Consider the following 15,501-nt stretch of genomic DNA (forward strand, 5'->3'; position numbering starts at 1 on the left):
AGAAAATCAAAAAAAAAAAAATAAATAAAAAATATATAAAAAAAATGGAAAAGAAAATGAAAATGCTAAGTATATTACAAATATTATTCATGTTTATTGTATTAGTAAAACTTTTATGAAAAACTATTGAAGAATCCCATATATTTGAATTTAAAATATATATATATATATATATATATATATATATATATATATATATATATACATATATATATATTTATTTATATATTTATGTATATATAAACACATATGTATGCGTATGTCAAGAATTGGCAACATCATATAGTACCACTACTAGTATTTATTTAGCTATACAAAAGCTATACACGCCTCATTCATAAAGACACGCTGAATGTACCATGCAATCAATAAATAAAAATGTTTGCCTTTATATTTTTGTTTGAAATAGAAAAAATAAAAACAAATGCACTTAAATTGTTGAAGCATTAATACAAGCTTTTAAATAAAAACTTAGCTAACAACATGAATTTAACATGGGTCACTACTGTGAACTCGTAATATAAAATCTAATTTTATCCAAAGTCTAATGGAGCATCTACCACTAAATATGGAACAAAGCAAAATAATACTAACCTTATATATATGTGCCTCCCCAAAAATGCAAGCAATGAACAGAAGTCTATAAAATGAAATACTAAATATAAAATAATAAAGACAATTAAATGAATAATTTGATTTGAAATTTTCTATTTTGAGTTGATCTTTTGTTTAACATATGATTCATGCAGACAGTTGATAGACTTACTAAAATACCAATGGGCAAAAGTAATATACAATGCAAACAAGATTTAACTATATCTGTTAAACGATGAAAATAATATACGTACACTTATATAGAACAAAAAGAAATAATACCAAAGTCTGGCAGAAATCGAATGAAGTGAAAACGTCGCGTTCTTGGGCAAGATATGGGTCTGTGTCTTAATGTTGGATGTCATGGGGTTGATATATGCTACATACTCAACTGAAGTAGGTATGTTAAGTGAGATTAACTCTGAACGATAAATGATGATTGCTGTTGTTGGTGATAAAGTTGATAATGCGATTATGTTAATGCTGATATTAATATGTAAGGTTTACGAGGGTCTGATTGGGATAGCATGGGTTTGGGGTAGGGTGTCATTAAACCAGATATTGTGACACAAAACTAAATGATGAACACAAAGTGAATGAAGGTTATTTTTCTATATTTTTTTTTTACTTTTTCATAGTCATAGAATAACAAATTTCCCAAAGAACAAAAAAAATAAATGTTTAATGAGAAACCAATTATAAATGATAACAAAAACTAATAATAAAAATGGCACACGCAACATTTAAAAAATAATAAATTATACATTATTATATGTTTATATGAAATCAATATTTAAAAGAAAAAAAAAAAACAGAAAATTTTGAAGCCACTGAGAAAAATAGTCAGACAGTCCAAAAAAAAGTAAAGACAAAATGAAATTAAACATATTGAAATACTCATTTTCGATTGAATTACAATTAATATTTGACATACAGACTTTTTAGGATATACATACATATATAAAACAGATCTTATCGAATAAATTCAATAAATATATATTATTCTTTGCATTTTTAACAACTACAATATATGCAGATACATATATATTTAAATATATATATATTTTTCTGTTGCTTTTTATACAACAACAAGAATAACCAGGCGCAACAGTCAACAAACAACTGGCTACCGTCCAGTCTACAAAAGTTTGATAAGCAACAAGCAAAAATTTAAAATTAACAAAATTTAATATAAAAACATATACATATACAAACCATTTAAGCAATTAATAAATATCGATTATATACTTTTCAAAAGATCCAACCGCGCGTGTGATAGTTGTCTTTTTTTTACAAATTATATTTTTAATATATTATATTTGATTGGTTTGCTTTATTTGTGCTTGAAAAAATTAAACATGAACAGTCTATAATTAAAGCAGGTGCAAAGTAAATACTTTACATATTTATGTATGTATGTATATGATATAAAGTGATAAAAAAGAAAATTATTTTATGACTACTAGCAAACAGCTTTAGACAGGGATTTACAAATTATAAACAAAATTTTAAATATAAAACATATAATTGAATGACATTGAAAAGTTCTAAACAAAGTAAATGGTACAAGCACCGTAAACATTTTTTTTAATAAATAATTAAATCACAAAAAAAAAGATATATATTTTAGTTAAGAAAATGCTTACACTATTCAATTCATCAATTTTTTATGAACTAAAGTTAAAAAATTTATGTACCTAAATATTTTCTTTCAATTTCAAACTCTCAATATAATTGAAATGCAATTTGTGGCAATATTAATTAAATTGGAGTTTGGGAATCTTATGTTTTTTTTTTTTTAATTTAACTGAAAACAAGTAATAATGCAATAGTGAGGAAATCTAGAGATGAACACACAATATAAAGGTCAAATATTTATTATGAGATGTTTTGTGTGAGTTCATGGATAATATCCTCAGGAATACAAATTGTAGACTATTTAAATATGAGTGTTTTATTGGTATATTAAACAATTTCAAATCCAACTTCAAAAACTTTTGCGCAGAAATGAAGAAAAACAAAATGAAAATAAATGCTAGAATAAACTTATAGACATACTTATACACACAAATATATATCCAAATGCATAAGCGACCTATATACACCATAAACTTGAATGTTTGAATGTTTGCTTGTAAGCTCTAAGTAAATATTTTCAAACCAATTCAATTATTTGCTTTACATAAGTTGAGTCGAAAACACGGAAACTGTGTTACAGTTTATGAAATAAACCAAAAATCAAAAAAGAAAAGAAAAACAAAAAACATTTAAATGTGTTAAGTTTCTTGCAAATGTTTTTAATGTTTATTGTTCATTTGTCAACTGTGTAATGTATTTATTATGTATCCATTGCCTTATCCAAAGCGTAACAAACGTAACGTATTAACTATATATGAGAGTACCCCTAAACTATAAAATCAAAAAAAAAAAAGAACAATTAAAAATATAACAAAATAATAAGAAGTAAACGTCGAATATGTTTGTTGAATTTGCTTCATGAATTTGCTTTTACTTATTAGCAGCTTCGATTTAAATCAAATATACCTAAATTTATATGCATGCATACAGATATATTCGTGTATCTAAATATGACTACTATATAATCTTTATTAAAAGCATGCAGAAAATTGTTACAAGAAACGAAAAAAAAGGCATAAAGCTAAAAATAAACGAAAGCAAACATAAACACACACAAACAAGAAGCTAAAATATAATATCGCTAAACAGGGCTAATGCAGTGGGACATATTCGATAACCGCGAGTACAGATATGAACAGATAGAGATTAAATCAAATCAATTGCAAGATACAAATGCGTGCACAAAGCTACACAAATAGTGCTGCTAACTAAGGAGAAAGGCAGAGTAAAGGGATCGAAACGATGGCCAGCACCAAACAAATTAACACACACCCCCACCGGATAGGGAAGGGAATGATTAAACTCCAAGGGATGCATATTTTAACATTTAAAAATCTAAAAAAAAAAAAAGAAGAAAAATGCAAAAAAAAAATTACATATATGTATTACATTTTATGAAAAAGTCAAATCAAGCTTATCTCAAAAACTATTTCCAAAAACAAAAAAGTCTAAAAATTATAATAAAGGTATTTATGTGAAATTCAAATGTGTTTTATTTCTATTTTGATTCAGGGTTCAATTCAAGTTTCTTTCAGCTTAATATTAATACTTGTACATTTCGAATACAAAGTCTACAAATTTGAAATGTAATTCAAATGCATTAAGTGCTTGACGCCCCACCCAAACCCGTTGCAGTGAATATGCGTAAATGGGTAATTGTTCTTGGCACCAGGAATAACTTGGCTCGCCTTTTTTCTGTCAAATTTGATATATGCGCAACCAGCATTTTAGCTTGTTGACAATAAAGTTCTTTAATGCACATTAAATATGATTGATAAGCGCCTGGACAGCTCAGCAAGTTGGTCTCAAATTCTCAAAGTTCAGTCGTCAAGCTGACCTCCGCCTTTACAGTACGTTATTTATTTAAACAAAGGTATTGCATTTGAAGAACAGCTGCTGCCAGTGTATCCAGGAATCGGTTGCTAATTCAGCCAAATTTTAATTATGATTCCAGATAAATATAATATAATCGATTACCATTCTCTTGCATCGCAATTAAATGATAAGGCATTATCTTTCAAATAAAAGCGACACTCTTCCATGAAACCATACTCAATCATACGGCATGGATATTTTGGACGCATTGCTGCCACTGCATCGTGTCTGTCAACTGTGCAACCTGTGGCAGTGGCGAGTAGATACTTCATTTACACGGAAGCTACAATTTTCACGGTGGCTGCAATTCTACGGCTGTGTGGTATTGATGCTGTCCAGCGGATACTTGTTGTACGACCTGTTTAATGACATTCCCACAGCGGGTGCGGATGTGGATGCAGAAATGGATGCCGATTCCAATCAGAAGCGCAATATTGGGTACACTGTTGACTTCATACAGCTGGTGGGCATACGTGTGGCACATGTAACGGCGCTTCTGGAGGCACTGTGGCAGCGTCAAGCTCAGAGCCGCTTCTTTACCGAGGTGCGCGAGATTGATCACAAATTTGCCAGTGCCCTGCATCTGGACGTGGACAATGGCCAACTGCGCCGTCGAATGATTCGACGTGCTATGTGGATCCTCTCCGGTTATGTGATCAGTCAGGGCTTCATTCTGTTGACCAAAATGCTTGCGTCTGAAGGCCACTTTGTTATATATTGGCTGTGCTATTTGTTGCCGCTGCTGGTTTGTGGTGTGCGCTATTTTCAGATCTACACGGCCATCCTCATTGTCCAGCAGCGTCTGGAGATGCTGCAGCGCATGCTAGAGTCATTGCAGCTGTCAGAGTCGGAGCCGCAGAAGCCATATGTCTGCATGAGCATTAAGGAGCAACTCGAAATGGAGGCGGACGCAGCCGGCTGCATGCAGCGTCTTTTGTCCGCCAGGGTGCTATATCAACGGATTTGGATGCTGGTCTCTCACCTGAATAGCTGCTATGGCTTATCCATGCTAATCAATTTGGGCAACGATTTTCTGGCGATTACCTCCAACTGTTATTGGATGTTCTTGAACTTTCGCCAGTTTACTGCCTCACCCTTTGATTTTCTGCAAATTGTGGGAAGCACCGTGTGGTCGGCACCGCATCTGGTCAACGTCCTCGTTCTGGCTCTAATGTGCGAGCGTGCCGCCTATTTTGTGAGTGGCAGTGGGCGTGGCAGCTGGATGTTATCTGTAACTGAAATCGTTGTCGTTTTATTTTTTTGTTCTCCTTCCAGACGACGCGTTTGGCTTTGAGTCTGCATCACATCCGCGTGGATCTGCAGAATGAACTCCACAATGCACTGGTAAGTCGATCATCTTTCGATTATACTTCGCACAGAGTCCATCGACTTATATTGCTTTACAGATCACACAGTTCTCACTGCAACTACTGCATCAGCGACTCCAATTCAGCGCCGCCGGTTTCTTCAACGTCGACTGCACGCTCCTCTACACAGTAAGTAGGCCTAGCCCAGGAGCGGCGACATGTTCTAAATATTTCCATTAACCATTACCTTTTCCAGATTGTTGGAGCCACAACAACCTATTTGATCATCCTGATACAGTTCCACATGAGCGAGAGCAGCAACAGAGGTTCGGCTAGCGGATAAAGTTCATTATAAAATCTGAAATAAATCACAAATAAATCTGAAAATCTGGTTAAGCCTCGAATATTGAAAAATCATGAATGCACCTCATAACCTGGATGAATGTAGTTCTAAAGCCTCAAACCCCATATGGTATATATATTGTGGATCAGCATCAATATAGCTAAGTCAGTTCCTTCGTCAGTCCGTCCCAAATCAAGATTATTTTATTCGATTTTATATTTAATATTTATAACTTTCCAAATAATAAAAGCCGGAGACGAAGAGCACAACTCATAGCCCAAAACGTTTTTTTAATTTGCGTATCATACAATCAGCAAGCGCAAGAGTTTTCTTTACAGATATATATGCATGCTGGGGTCCTTACCCTGGGATTCCATGTTGTGTTCGAAATTCACTGAAGTAAGCACGATTAGTTTAATATAAAAACAAATTTGAAATGTAAAACAATTGCAAAGCTCTGTCGATTTTGCTAACGAATTTCACTTTGAATACTTTCCAAAATGCTATGTAATATTACATTATTACATATTACAATATTACATTATTACAATATTAGGTTGTCAAATTCCGGGGATCGGATGTTCGTCTTCACATGATCTGGAAAACTGCATCACCCAGCTAAGCAAGAAGAGCTAAACAGGTTTTATCGTCTTCGCAAATATCATCCTTGCAATAACATTATTTTATTTTTAAAATTATATATCTTTGAAAACCAAAAGGATGTTCGTACAAGAGCTCAATATCCGATTGATTGCTCTTGACAGCTGGCCAATTTCATTTTTTAGTAAATATTTAATGTGTATATTGCATTCTATAATTAAAAAAAAAAAAAAAAAAAACAATAACATGTGGGATCTTATCTAATCTGAGCACGCATAGCTATACTGCTGGGAATCTCGATGTTGTTTAGCTGCAGCAGCTTCACCAGATTGCGCACGAAGTCCAGTGAGACCTTGAGCTCGTCGTCGGCTTGCAGGCGCTCGTAGAGATCGATGGCACCCTCGTAGTTGTTGTTCTTGGCGAACTGAGCCAGCAGCATATCATAGATCCGTTGCTCATCGATGGTGCGCTGCAAACCGCGAACGCCCCGCGCCAAGCGGATCAGTGTACGTATGGCGCCCTCCTGGCCGAGATGTTCGCAGTTTTTGAGCAGCAGTTCGTGGTTGAGTCGAAACTCTGGATTGATAATGAGCCGACGCAGCTGGGTTTCAGTGCCGGATTCGGCTAGCGCCAGCAGCAGGGCGCTGTTCATGTTGGCATCACCATGGACTCGACTCACAGTCGCCGTAACCGAGCCCAGATGCTGTTGCGCCGACTTGATTGTTGTGCCCGGAAAGCGGGCCAGTTCCGTCTCATCACCATTGCTCAACTTCACAAGCAGCGACAGCATCTCAAACTGCAGAGGTGTATGCTTGAATCGCGTAGCCAATCGCTGAAACTCGGACACGGCTTCATCCAAATTGCCGCGGAGCAGCCACTCGCGCACCACCGGACCCAGGAGCGCATTGTGCGCCTGACAGTAGCCAAGTTTCCTCAAGAATTCGAAAGTTTCCAAGCTGAGACTTGTCTCGGTATTCAGATTTGCCCTTACAGCCAGTTGGGCCACATTGTTGAGCAGCTGCCACACGTTCTTGATCACATAGTCGCCGCCGTTGACTCGCTGCTGCAGGGCGCGCTGCTGCAATAGCTCCTTGGCCGCATCCAGCTGATTCTCATGCACCAGCAGAGAAGCGTAGTCAATCAGCTTATGCTCATCCAACTGGAAACCTGCATTGACCAGAAGGAAACGTCACTTTTGGCTTCTTTTTGGATTATCCAAGATCTAGACAAGTGGATGGTCGGAAGAGTCAAACTTTCGTGTATTTACTCACCCGGATAGGTTTGCTGTATGCGCTGCAGAGTTTGATTTGCCCGGCGCAGATCTTTCCGCTTGATGTGCAGCTCAAAGATGGAGGCCAGCATACCCGGACTAGTCTGGACGTGTAGCGACTCACATTTCGCTAGCAATTCGAGTGCGCGCTCAAGGCGATTGTCGCGCACGCTAAGTTGAAGCAGACGCCGGAGGACGCCGCGTGTGTTCAGCTGCTTGGCCTCCAGTTCGATGAGATGGCACTCAAGCTCATCCAGCGACATGTCACGCGGATGCTTGATGAAGCCACCACTTGCCAAACTATTGTCCATTGCTGGTGGCAGCGTGAGCTCCGTATTGCGCATCTTTTGCAGCGTGCTTCCGATCGATTGGCGGATGACGGCATCGCTGCTGCTGTTAACTATGCTGAGCAGCGTCTCGGCAGCAGCTGGAGACAGCTGCAGTTGCAGGCGTTGCAGTTCGTGTAGGAAGCGCAACAGTGCCGCCGGCTCCATACGCAGACGTGTCTGTGGCGCACACATCTGCAGCAGCAGGGCGCCTACGAAATCCTCCTGTCGTTGTAGCGATCGCTGCTGCAGCGCCTGCGTCAGCTTGGCAAATATCTCATAACGCTTGTTGGCACGCACATTAACGGCGAGCGCGGCCAAGGGTTGCAGAAGCTGCACCAGCTGCAGACGGGTCGGATAGCGCTCGAGAAGATCGAGAGCTGCCTGCATTTGCTGCTGCTGCAGCAGCTGGCCAAGCACATAGATTAGCGACTGGGAAGCGCGTATGCCAATCGTGTCGAGTTTTTGCAGTGCCTGCAGCGGCTGCTGCAGCGTCTGCCACAGATTGGGCAGCACATAGACGCACAGCGTTGACTCATCGCATTCAACGCCCAGTCGCTGCATCTCGGCCAGCAGACGCAACATTCCGTTCTCGCCGTCGCGCTTGTGCTGCTCCAGCAACAGTGGCCAGAAGTAATGGGGACGCAGTGGCTCGCCGGCTTCACGCAACGCCTCCAAGCAGGCCAAAGCCAACGATGGCTGACGACGCAGCGCCAACTCAGTCAGCAGCTCCAGCGCTCGTCTATTTTGGCCACGTTCACGCAGCTGGGTGGCAAACTGCAGCATCTGCTGGAGGGGTGTTCGGGCCCGAAACAATTCCAGCAGCAGCAGCGACGCATATCCATCAATGTTCTGGTTCTCATTGTAACTTGGCGCCGGTAGCATTCCAATCAGCTGTATGACCAGTTGCGCCTGGTCACGGTGCAGCAGCTGGATGCATATACTGTTTATGGCCGGCGGTACATCGCCACCATGCACATATTCTGCCGGCAGCTCACTAACCAATTGCTGCATCAGCTGGACATCCTGGACCTGGCTACTCAAGACGGCTCGCAGCATTTGCAGCAGCTGCGGTGCATGGAAACTGCCGGCATGTTGGCGCAACAATTCGCGTCCTTTGTCCAGCTCACCATTTTCGATGTAGGCCACAAAGCAAAGCGATTGGGTGGTGGGATTGGGCGTTATGCCAGCGGCCCGCATACTGCTCAGCACTGAATCGGCGCCGGGCAGGTCTCCGCTCCGTGCATGACCCAGCAGCAATGCATGGAAATTGCTTTCGGTGAGCGGAAAATTGCACTGGCGCATCTCATTAAGCAGTTCGGTGGCCTGACGCATGTTACCAGTGGCGCCGGCCACGTCCAGCAGTGCGCTGTAGAGCGCCGCATCCGGCGCTCCATTATAGATGGCAATTTCGGCGAGCAGCGTGCGATGATCAGGCAACGGTAGCTGGTTCTGCTGCAGCATCTGAAGCTGCGTGTGGTAGTGCGATAACGTTGGCTGCTCCACTCGCAGCAGTTGGGCCCACAGGCGCCGAAACAGCGCCAAACGTTCGCTACTGCTCGGCACGGGCAACAATTCCGGCACACAGGCGCCAAGCAAAAAATGCAGCTGATCGGCGCCAAGTGACTGCTTTTGGTTCGCCTCCAGCTGCTGCAGCAGGCGTTCACAGTGCTCGTGACGGAGGATACCATGCTGCTGATAGTGCTGCTCCAGCTGTATCCACAGGTCCTCAACGTTTGCCACGACGCCTTCGCTCGCTTTGCGAGTGCGTTTCTTCCGTGTGGTCCTTTCTCCAGATCCTTTTAATTCGCCTACGGCTCCAACCGTTGAGTAGCTAAGGCTACCAGCTGGAAATGTTGTCCTGCTTGCTGGCATTGCATAACGCTGCCGGCACCCATGTGTCGCTGGCGTTGTGGCTGCTGTCGTCGCAGCTGCAAGTCCACCGCTTCGCAGTGAGGCAACATAACGTAAGCACACATTCTTCAACAGATGCGTGCGCAACATGGCAACTGCCAATGCGCCAATATTGGAAACAATCAAACGTAACACGACTCAACACGCGAGCCGGCTAAACTAGATCTTGCTGAAACATCGTTATTATCGATAGTTTCAGCAATAAATTGACTATCGCTGGTGGGCTGAGACCATCGCTTTTTGTTTTGTTTTGCTTGAAGCCCACTTTAAAAATCAATAAATCTTATCGATAATGAATAGCTTCATATACATGTATTCATGTATAAAACGGTGTCAAACCGATCACGGAATATTTCGCGGCAGAATATTGACGGCCGGCTCGAGACTGCACAACTAAAATCCACTTTGTTAACTCACTGCCACCTGTATGGATTCTGTTCAACGGCATCAAAATAATAAATTTTTGATATGTTTTGACGGCGGTTATCGGCAAACCACCATAGAAATGGTAAATGCATCGAAATTGAAATAGCAAATTTGTTGCGGCGGGCGACGAAAGTATCGATAGTCGAAGATGCCAACAGCTGCTGTTACAGGTGATAGCAAAGTCGCCGTTGGACGCCGAAAGGCCTGTTTTTTTTTTTATTTGAATGCTTAAGATTGCCACTGTCCGTTAAGTCAGCTGTTTTGTTAGTGATGTGAGGTATGGTCGGCGGGCATGGGTAGACTCACCCCTAACGGAGCACTGGCTGGGCGGAGTTGCCCCATTGAGACAAATCAACAAACCGAAATATAAATGAAAAATGGTTTTAATCTTAAAAATTAATTCATTAAATTGTAGCCTCCCAGCAGACCTTTTTGTTTTCAGGCTGTACAAATGAAATATATTGCAAATTTAGGTCTCGAAATGGTGCTTAAAACATAAGCGATATATCGTCGCATTGGATGTTTCATGTAAAACATCGATAAGCACCAAGTTGCTTCAATGGGTGCCTATCGATAGACAGAAAGCCAACATTTCTATAAACGCACAGCTCTGATTTCTGTTATCGCTGCACGTTTTTTGTTTTCGTAAACAATCAAACAATATAGACAGTCATGTCGTCTTGGAAAAAGGCATCCAAAAGCAACCAGAAGGTGCATCGGGAACGCCATCAGCCCGCGGAGCGCCAGCATCTCGGTCTGCTCGAGAAGAAGAAGGACTACAAAAAGCGTGCTATTGACGCACATCGGAAGGAGAAAACGCTAAAGACGCTTCACAAGCGCGCCATTAACAAGAATCCCGATGAGTTCTATCATCACATGGTCAACTCGAAGCTAAGCGAGGATGTGCATCGTGAAAATGATGCCAAGGACGAGCACACGTCCGACCAGTTGGCACTCATGCAGACCCAGGATCTCAAGTACGTAGGGATGAAGCTCACCGTAGAGCGACGCAAGCTGCAGCGCCTGCGTGAAACGCTCGTCGACGTCAATGGTGCCAGCGCCGGGCACAACGAACGCTTCACCTACAACGAGAAGGGCATAAAAGAAAAGGTGCCAACGCCAAAGACAGAGACAGCAACAGCAGAGAATCTGGTGAGCGTCTCCTCTTTTACATACGCCTACAAATTAAAAAAGTGGTGAAGAAAAATGTGCATTTAAGAAACCCAAATTTTAAAGTCATGTCCAAAATGCAATTTATTAATTTATAACTGTTCTCATTGAAAATGAAAAGTATCTGGCTAAAGAAAAATGCCTTTAGTCAAAACCGCAAATTTGAAGATAAGATCAGATAAGGTTCATATTGGTTCATAAGGAGTGGCGCAGATCAGAATAAATTTGGTAAATGCTAAGAAATTCTGTTAAATGAACTAAAAAATTAGTCATGCATGGGGGTGATCACCCTCTGATCCGTGCCAGTCTCAATATGTCAAGCCGAAGCTTTCCCTCATCTGAAAATTTGCTAGCCAATGTCGGCATACTTATAGGTTAAGATATTGTAATTTGGACATGACTTTTAAATTTTCTTTGAAAATTCACAAGTTTTTTTCCTTACCTATTTATATATATATATATTAACGTGTAAACTAACCAAGTTCCCAAATCTCAATCAGGAAACGGGCGTCAGAACGCACAGGCAGCAGCTTCTGAGCGAGTTGAAGAAACGAGAACAGCGCGAACGTGAACTGAGTATAACAAAAAGGAAGCTGGAGCTGAAGAAGGCCATTAGTCAGCCACGCCTGCTCAAACCAAAAAAAATCAAGGCCGGCACGAAGGACTCTGCGCCCATTTATAAGTTTCGTTATGAGCGCAAAAAGTAGAAACCAATACTCCCCTTTTTTTTTGGTTTATTGAAATAAATACATATATATTTATATATTTGAATATGTAATTAAAATAAATGTGCCTGTCGAAACTGATCTAGCTATCTCGATACATCATGGTTATCATCATTATCTGTAAACTACATGCCTTTAAGTTATCTGAGAACTAATTAAGATTGTCTTTGAATTATGTGGAAGCTTAAAATATAAATGTTTCAACAAATTTTGGCATTAGCGCCATCTGTGGGTGGAAAAGAGCCATATGTTGGGAATTTGTATAACTTGTCGCTCTGTTAACTGTTATCGTTTTATTTTGTTATGTTAAAAATGCAGTTAGCGATGCGTTTAGCGGAGACACGAACCAATTACAGCTTGTATCCACTTACGATATTCGAGTACTTCGCTTACGTTATTTACCAGCAGATGGCGCAAGCGAACAAGAACCAAATATATAAATAATAAATTGGATGATCGAAATGATCGATTAATGTGTATATAATAATGTGTTACATTGTACATATATGCAAGTAAAACATCTATTTTGGCATAGTATATCACATCATCAAGAGTACTCTAATGTACAGGCGACCGACTAGCTGATACCCTTCAAATAATTTTGGGTATGTTTAACTTGATATGCAATAAAAATGACCAATGCTGAACAAATACATAATAATACATGTATATCATATAGCTTGCTCGGCTTCTAGAATTAAGTAGAGATGTCAGCAGTTGGACTGAACTGGTCTGCAAGGCTCGATTATCTCTGTTACTGAAAATAGCCGTTTTTTGTTTTTATAAAATTATTACAAATTGATCAAGAAGTGTACAATGAAGTTGCGTAAAAGTATATATAACAGGTGGATCTAGAACTCCTTGAGGTATTTATATGGATCAGGTTAGCAGTTGAGTTGATCTAGCCATTAGAATAAAATTTCAATAGCCTGTTTAAAATACAATATTATGCAAGACATAAATATTCATTACATTAAGGACTTAACTAAGCTCTAAGATCAAGGAAAACATTTACAATTGCAACCATATCAAATGGACGGTGTCAGAACTTCGTTACAAATGCTCTGAGTTAGGTCTTAAAAATATTTTGAATTCAGTTTCGGACTCCGATTCCCATGACCATTGCCCCAATCTGAATTTCAATTTCGATTTCGTTTCCATCTCCACATCGCCAATGGACTTGGTAGTTAGTAATTGGAGTAATTGGAGCAGGAGTCCAGAATCACCTTGGTGAGATTAGATAGTGCCAGATATATACATATAAAGTATATATACATATAAGTTACGTATATATATATAACTGGCGCGTACTTGACCTGGGTGTTATCCTGGCTGTCGTTGACATGTGACCCGCACACGATATGAAGAATATGAAGATGCCGCCTCGATAATCTCAGCACAGCCATTAACCATTAACCATAAACCGTAAACACTGAGCCGTAATTCTAAAAATGCGAGCATCGGCCCAGCCAGCACAGGGAGATTTGCGGAACCCACCCTGGTTTTTGGGCACAGTTTCGTATTACAAACCCAATTGAAGCTAGTTTAAATAGGTTGGTTGTGTGAAAGTTTGCGGTGTCTCGGCTCTGATTTTGGCAATTGGATGTTGTGCCTTTTCCCTCTGCAGATTGTTGCTTGCAGTCTGCAGTTTGCTGTGCTCTTGTTGTGATGGGCACATGACAAGTCCGATTAGGCGGATGAGGCAGGCAACATTGCTTCGTTTCCCTTTTCCCTTCTTGCTTTGCCCTTGCTTGTCCTCTCGTTTCACCTCATGTCTACCCCTCCGTCGAGTGTCAACACAGCAAGCTATTTTATGCATCATCAAAATGGTGTCATATGTTTTTATTATGCCTCCGTTTCAGTCTCAGTCTTAGTCAGTTAACAAATGTGCTTCTTTCTCTTTCTCTCTCTTTCTATTTCTCTGTCTTTCTCTTTCTCTGTTTGTCTGTCGGTTTGATTTAGTCGCATTGACTGCCATTGCAAATTTCGACAAACATTTGTTAGTCCGTTGGCAATTAGCTTGCAAATTAGATTTGCGCACCTTTTACCTTTGGGTTGTCTATGCTGTTGCTGCTGCTGCTGGTGCTGTTGCTGGTGCTGCTGGTTGTGCCACGCCCACATCCGCATCCGCATCTGCATCCGTGACGCAGTACGCTGTTGCACGTGTAAAACGTCGGTCACGTGACTGCACGTGCCACCAGCTAACAGACTGTTGCCTGCTCTGCTGTGATAAGCGCAACTTTCCACAATAGTGTGCCCCAGCTGCCCCGCGTGCCGCTGCGAGATGTCAAAGACCATGTTGCAAGGCAGCCCAGCCCATCACACCGACCGGGAATTGGGTTTCCAAGAGCGACGCTACGCTACGCTGACGCTTCGTAATCTTGATTTCCCGCTGCCTGAATTAGGGGCGGGGGAGCGGGTGTCAGTACCGGTGCGGGTGCTGATGCGGGTGCAGGGGGGCTGGTAGGCGGTTGATATCTCGGCATCAGCGTCAGCTACAGCGACAGCAACAGCGACAGCGACAGCTTCAGCGACAGCCTCTGAATCGATGGTTTTGTTAACGTAAATATCTTAATTCGCCGCTTCACCGCCCCCGACACGCGTTAATCGTGTGCTTTTGACATACGAATTTTTAAATAAAATGCGACAGCAAAATACTCACACAATGTCCAACAAACAACAACAATTCCTCTCTCACACTCAACATCAACTTATGTATTCACCGATGTAGGTACACTTGCAGAAAACTACAAGTCTTTTTTAATTGATTTTAGAAATAAGTTCTTAGTATAAGAAAATAAATGTCTCAAAATCGGCAAGACTTGTCCTAAATCGGCAAACGCTAAATTGTTTTTTTTTTCCTTTAGGAAATGCATTTCAGAAAAGTAAAAATATAAAAGTTGAAAAGTCAATTTAGGGCAGTTTTTTCTGATTTTTTTACCTAATATATTTGACACATTACGGAGCAAATCAATACAAATTGGAGTTGTATTATAATAAATAAAACTATTATAAGTTATAAATAAGCTAAAGTTATATAAGTTAAAGTCAAATAATCTTAAATGAATCTTGGAAGATTGCTAGCTAGAATCGATCTGGGAACTAAACAAGTAAGCCCCATTAATGTATTTTTTAGGGTTTTTTCGATATTTCTACATTTAAGAAACCATTTTCTCAATATTAGAAAGGCCTGTTCTAAATTATTTTATAGAAATGTTTTATATTATTAAGAAATACATTTCCACAATTAGAAATGTAAGCCTTTATTCTCAGAAAGAATCCGTTTTTGAAATTAGTAACGAAATTTTCCCTA

The 15,501-nt window shown here is 40.2% G+C and overlaps 3 protein-coding genes across 3 annotated transcripts; 2 read left to right on the forward strand and 1 right to left on the reverse strand.

Moving 5' to 3' along the window:
- The first annotated feature begins 3,707 nt into the window (after positions 1–3,707).
- Positions 3,708–5,844, forward strand: LOC6566232 (putative gustatory receptor 2a). The gene is made up of 4 exons (XM_001992634.2): positions 3,708–5,302; positions 5,383–5,451; positions 5,514–5,603; positions 5,671–5,844. Exons 1-4 carry the CDS (start codon positions 4,298–4,300, stop codon positions 5,755–5,757), a joined length of 1,251 nt encoding a protein of 416 aa, XP_001992670.1. The 5' UTR covers positions 3,708–4,297; the 3' UTR covers positions 5,758–5,844.
- Positions 5,845–6,029: 185 nt separating this feature from the next.
- LOC6566233 (leucine-rich PPR motif-containing protein, mitochondrial) lies at positions 6,030–10,047 on the reverse strand. The gene is made up of 2 exons (XM_001992635.2): positions 7,629–10,047; positions 6,030–7,524 (listed from the first exon to the last, which is right to left on the reverse strand). The coding sequence occupies exons 1-2, from the start codon at positions 9,955–9,957 to the stop codon at positions 6,614–6,616; spliced, it is 3,240 nt and encodes a 1,079-aa protein (XP_001992671.1). The 5' UTR covers positions 9,958–10,047; the 3' UTR covers positions 6,030–6,613.
- An 845-nt stretch (positions 10,048–10,892) lies between these two features.
- On the forward strand, positions 10,893–12,283 carry LOC6566234 (probable U3 small nucleolar RNA-associated protein 11). The gene is made up of 2 exons (XM_001992636.3): positions 10,893–11,445; positions 11,964–12,283. The coding sequence occupies exons 1-2, from the start codon at positions 10,966–10,968 to the stop codon at positions 12,168–12,170; spliced, it is 687 nt and encodes a 228-aa protein (XP_001992672.1). The 5' UTR covers positions 10,893–10,965; the 3' UTR covers positions 12,171–12,283.
- Positions 12,284–15,501: the final 3,218 nt, after the last annotated feature.

This window comes from Drosophila grimshawi, unplaced genomic scaffold, assembly GCF_018153295.1.
Source record: "Drosophila grimshawi isolate 15287-2541.00 unplaced genomic scaffold, ASM1815329v1 contig_848, whole genome shotgun sequence".
Lineage (NCBI taxonomy): Eukaryota > Metazoa > Arthropoda > Insecta > Diptera > Drosophilidae > Drosophila > Drosophila grimshawi.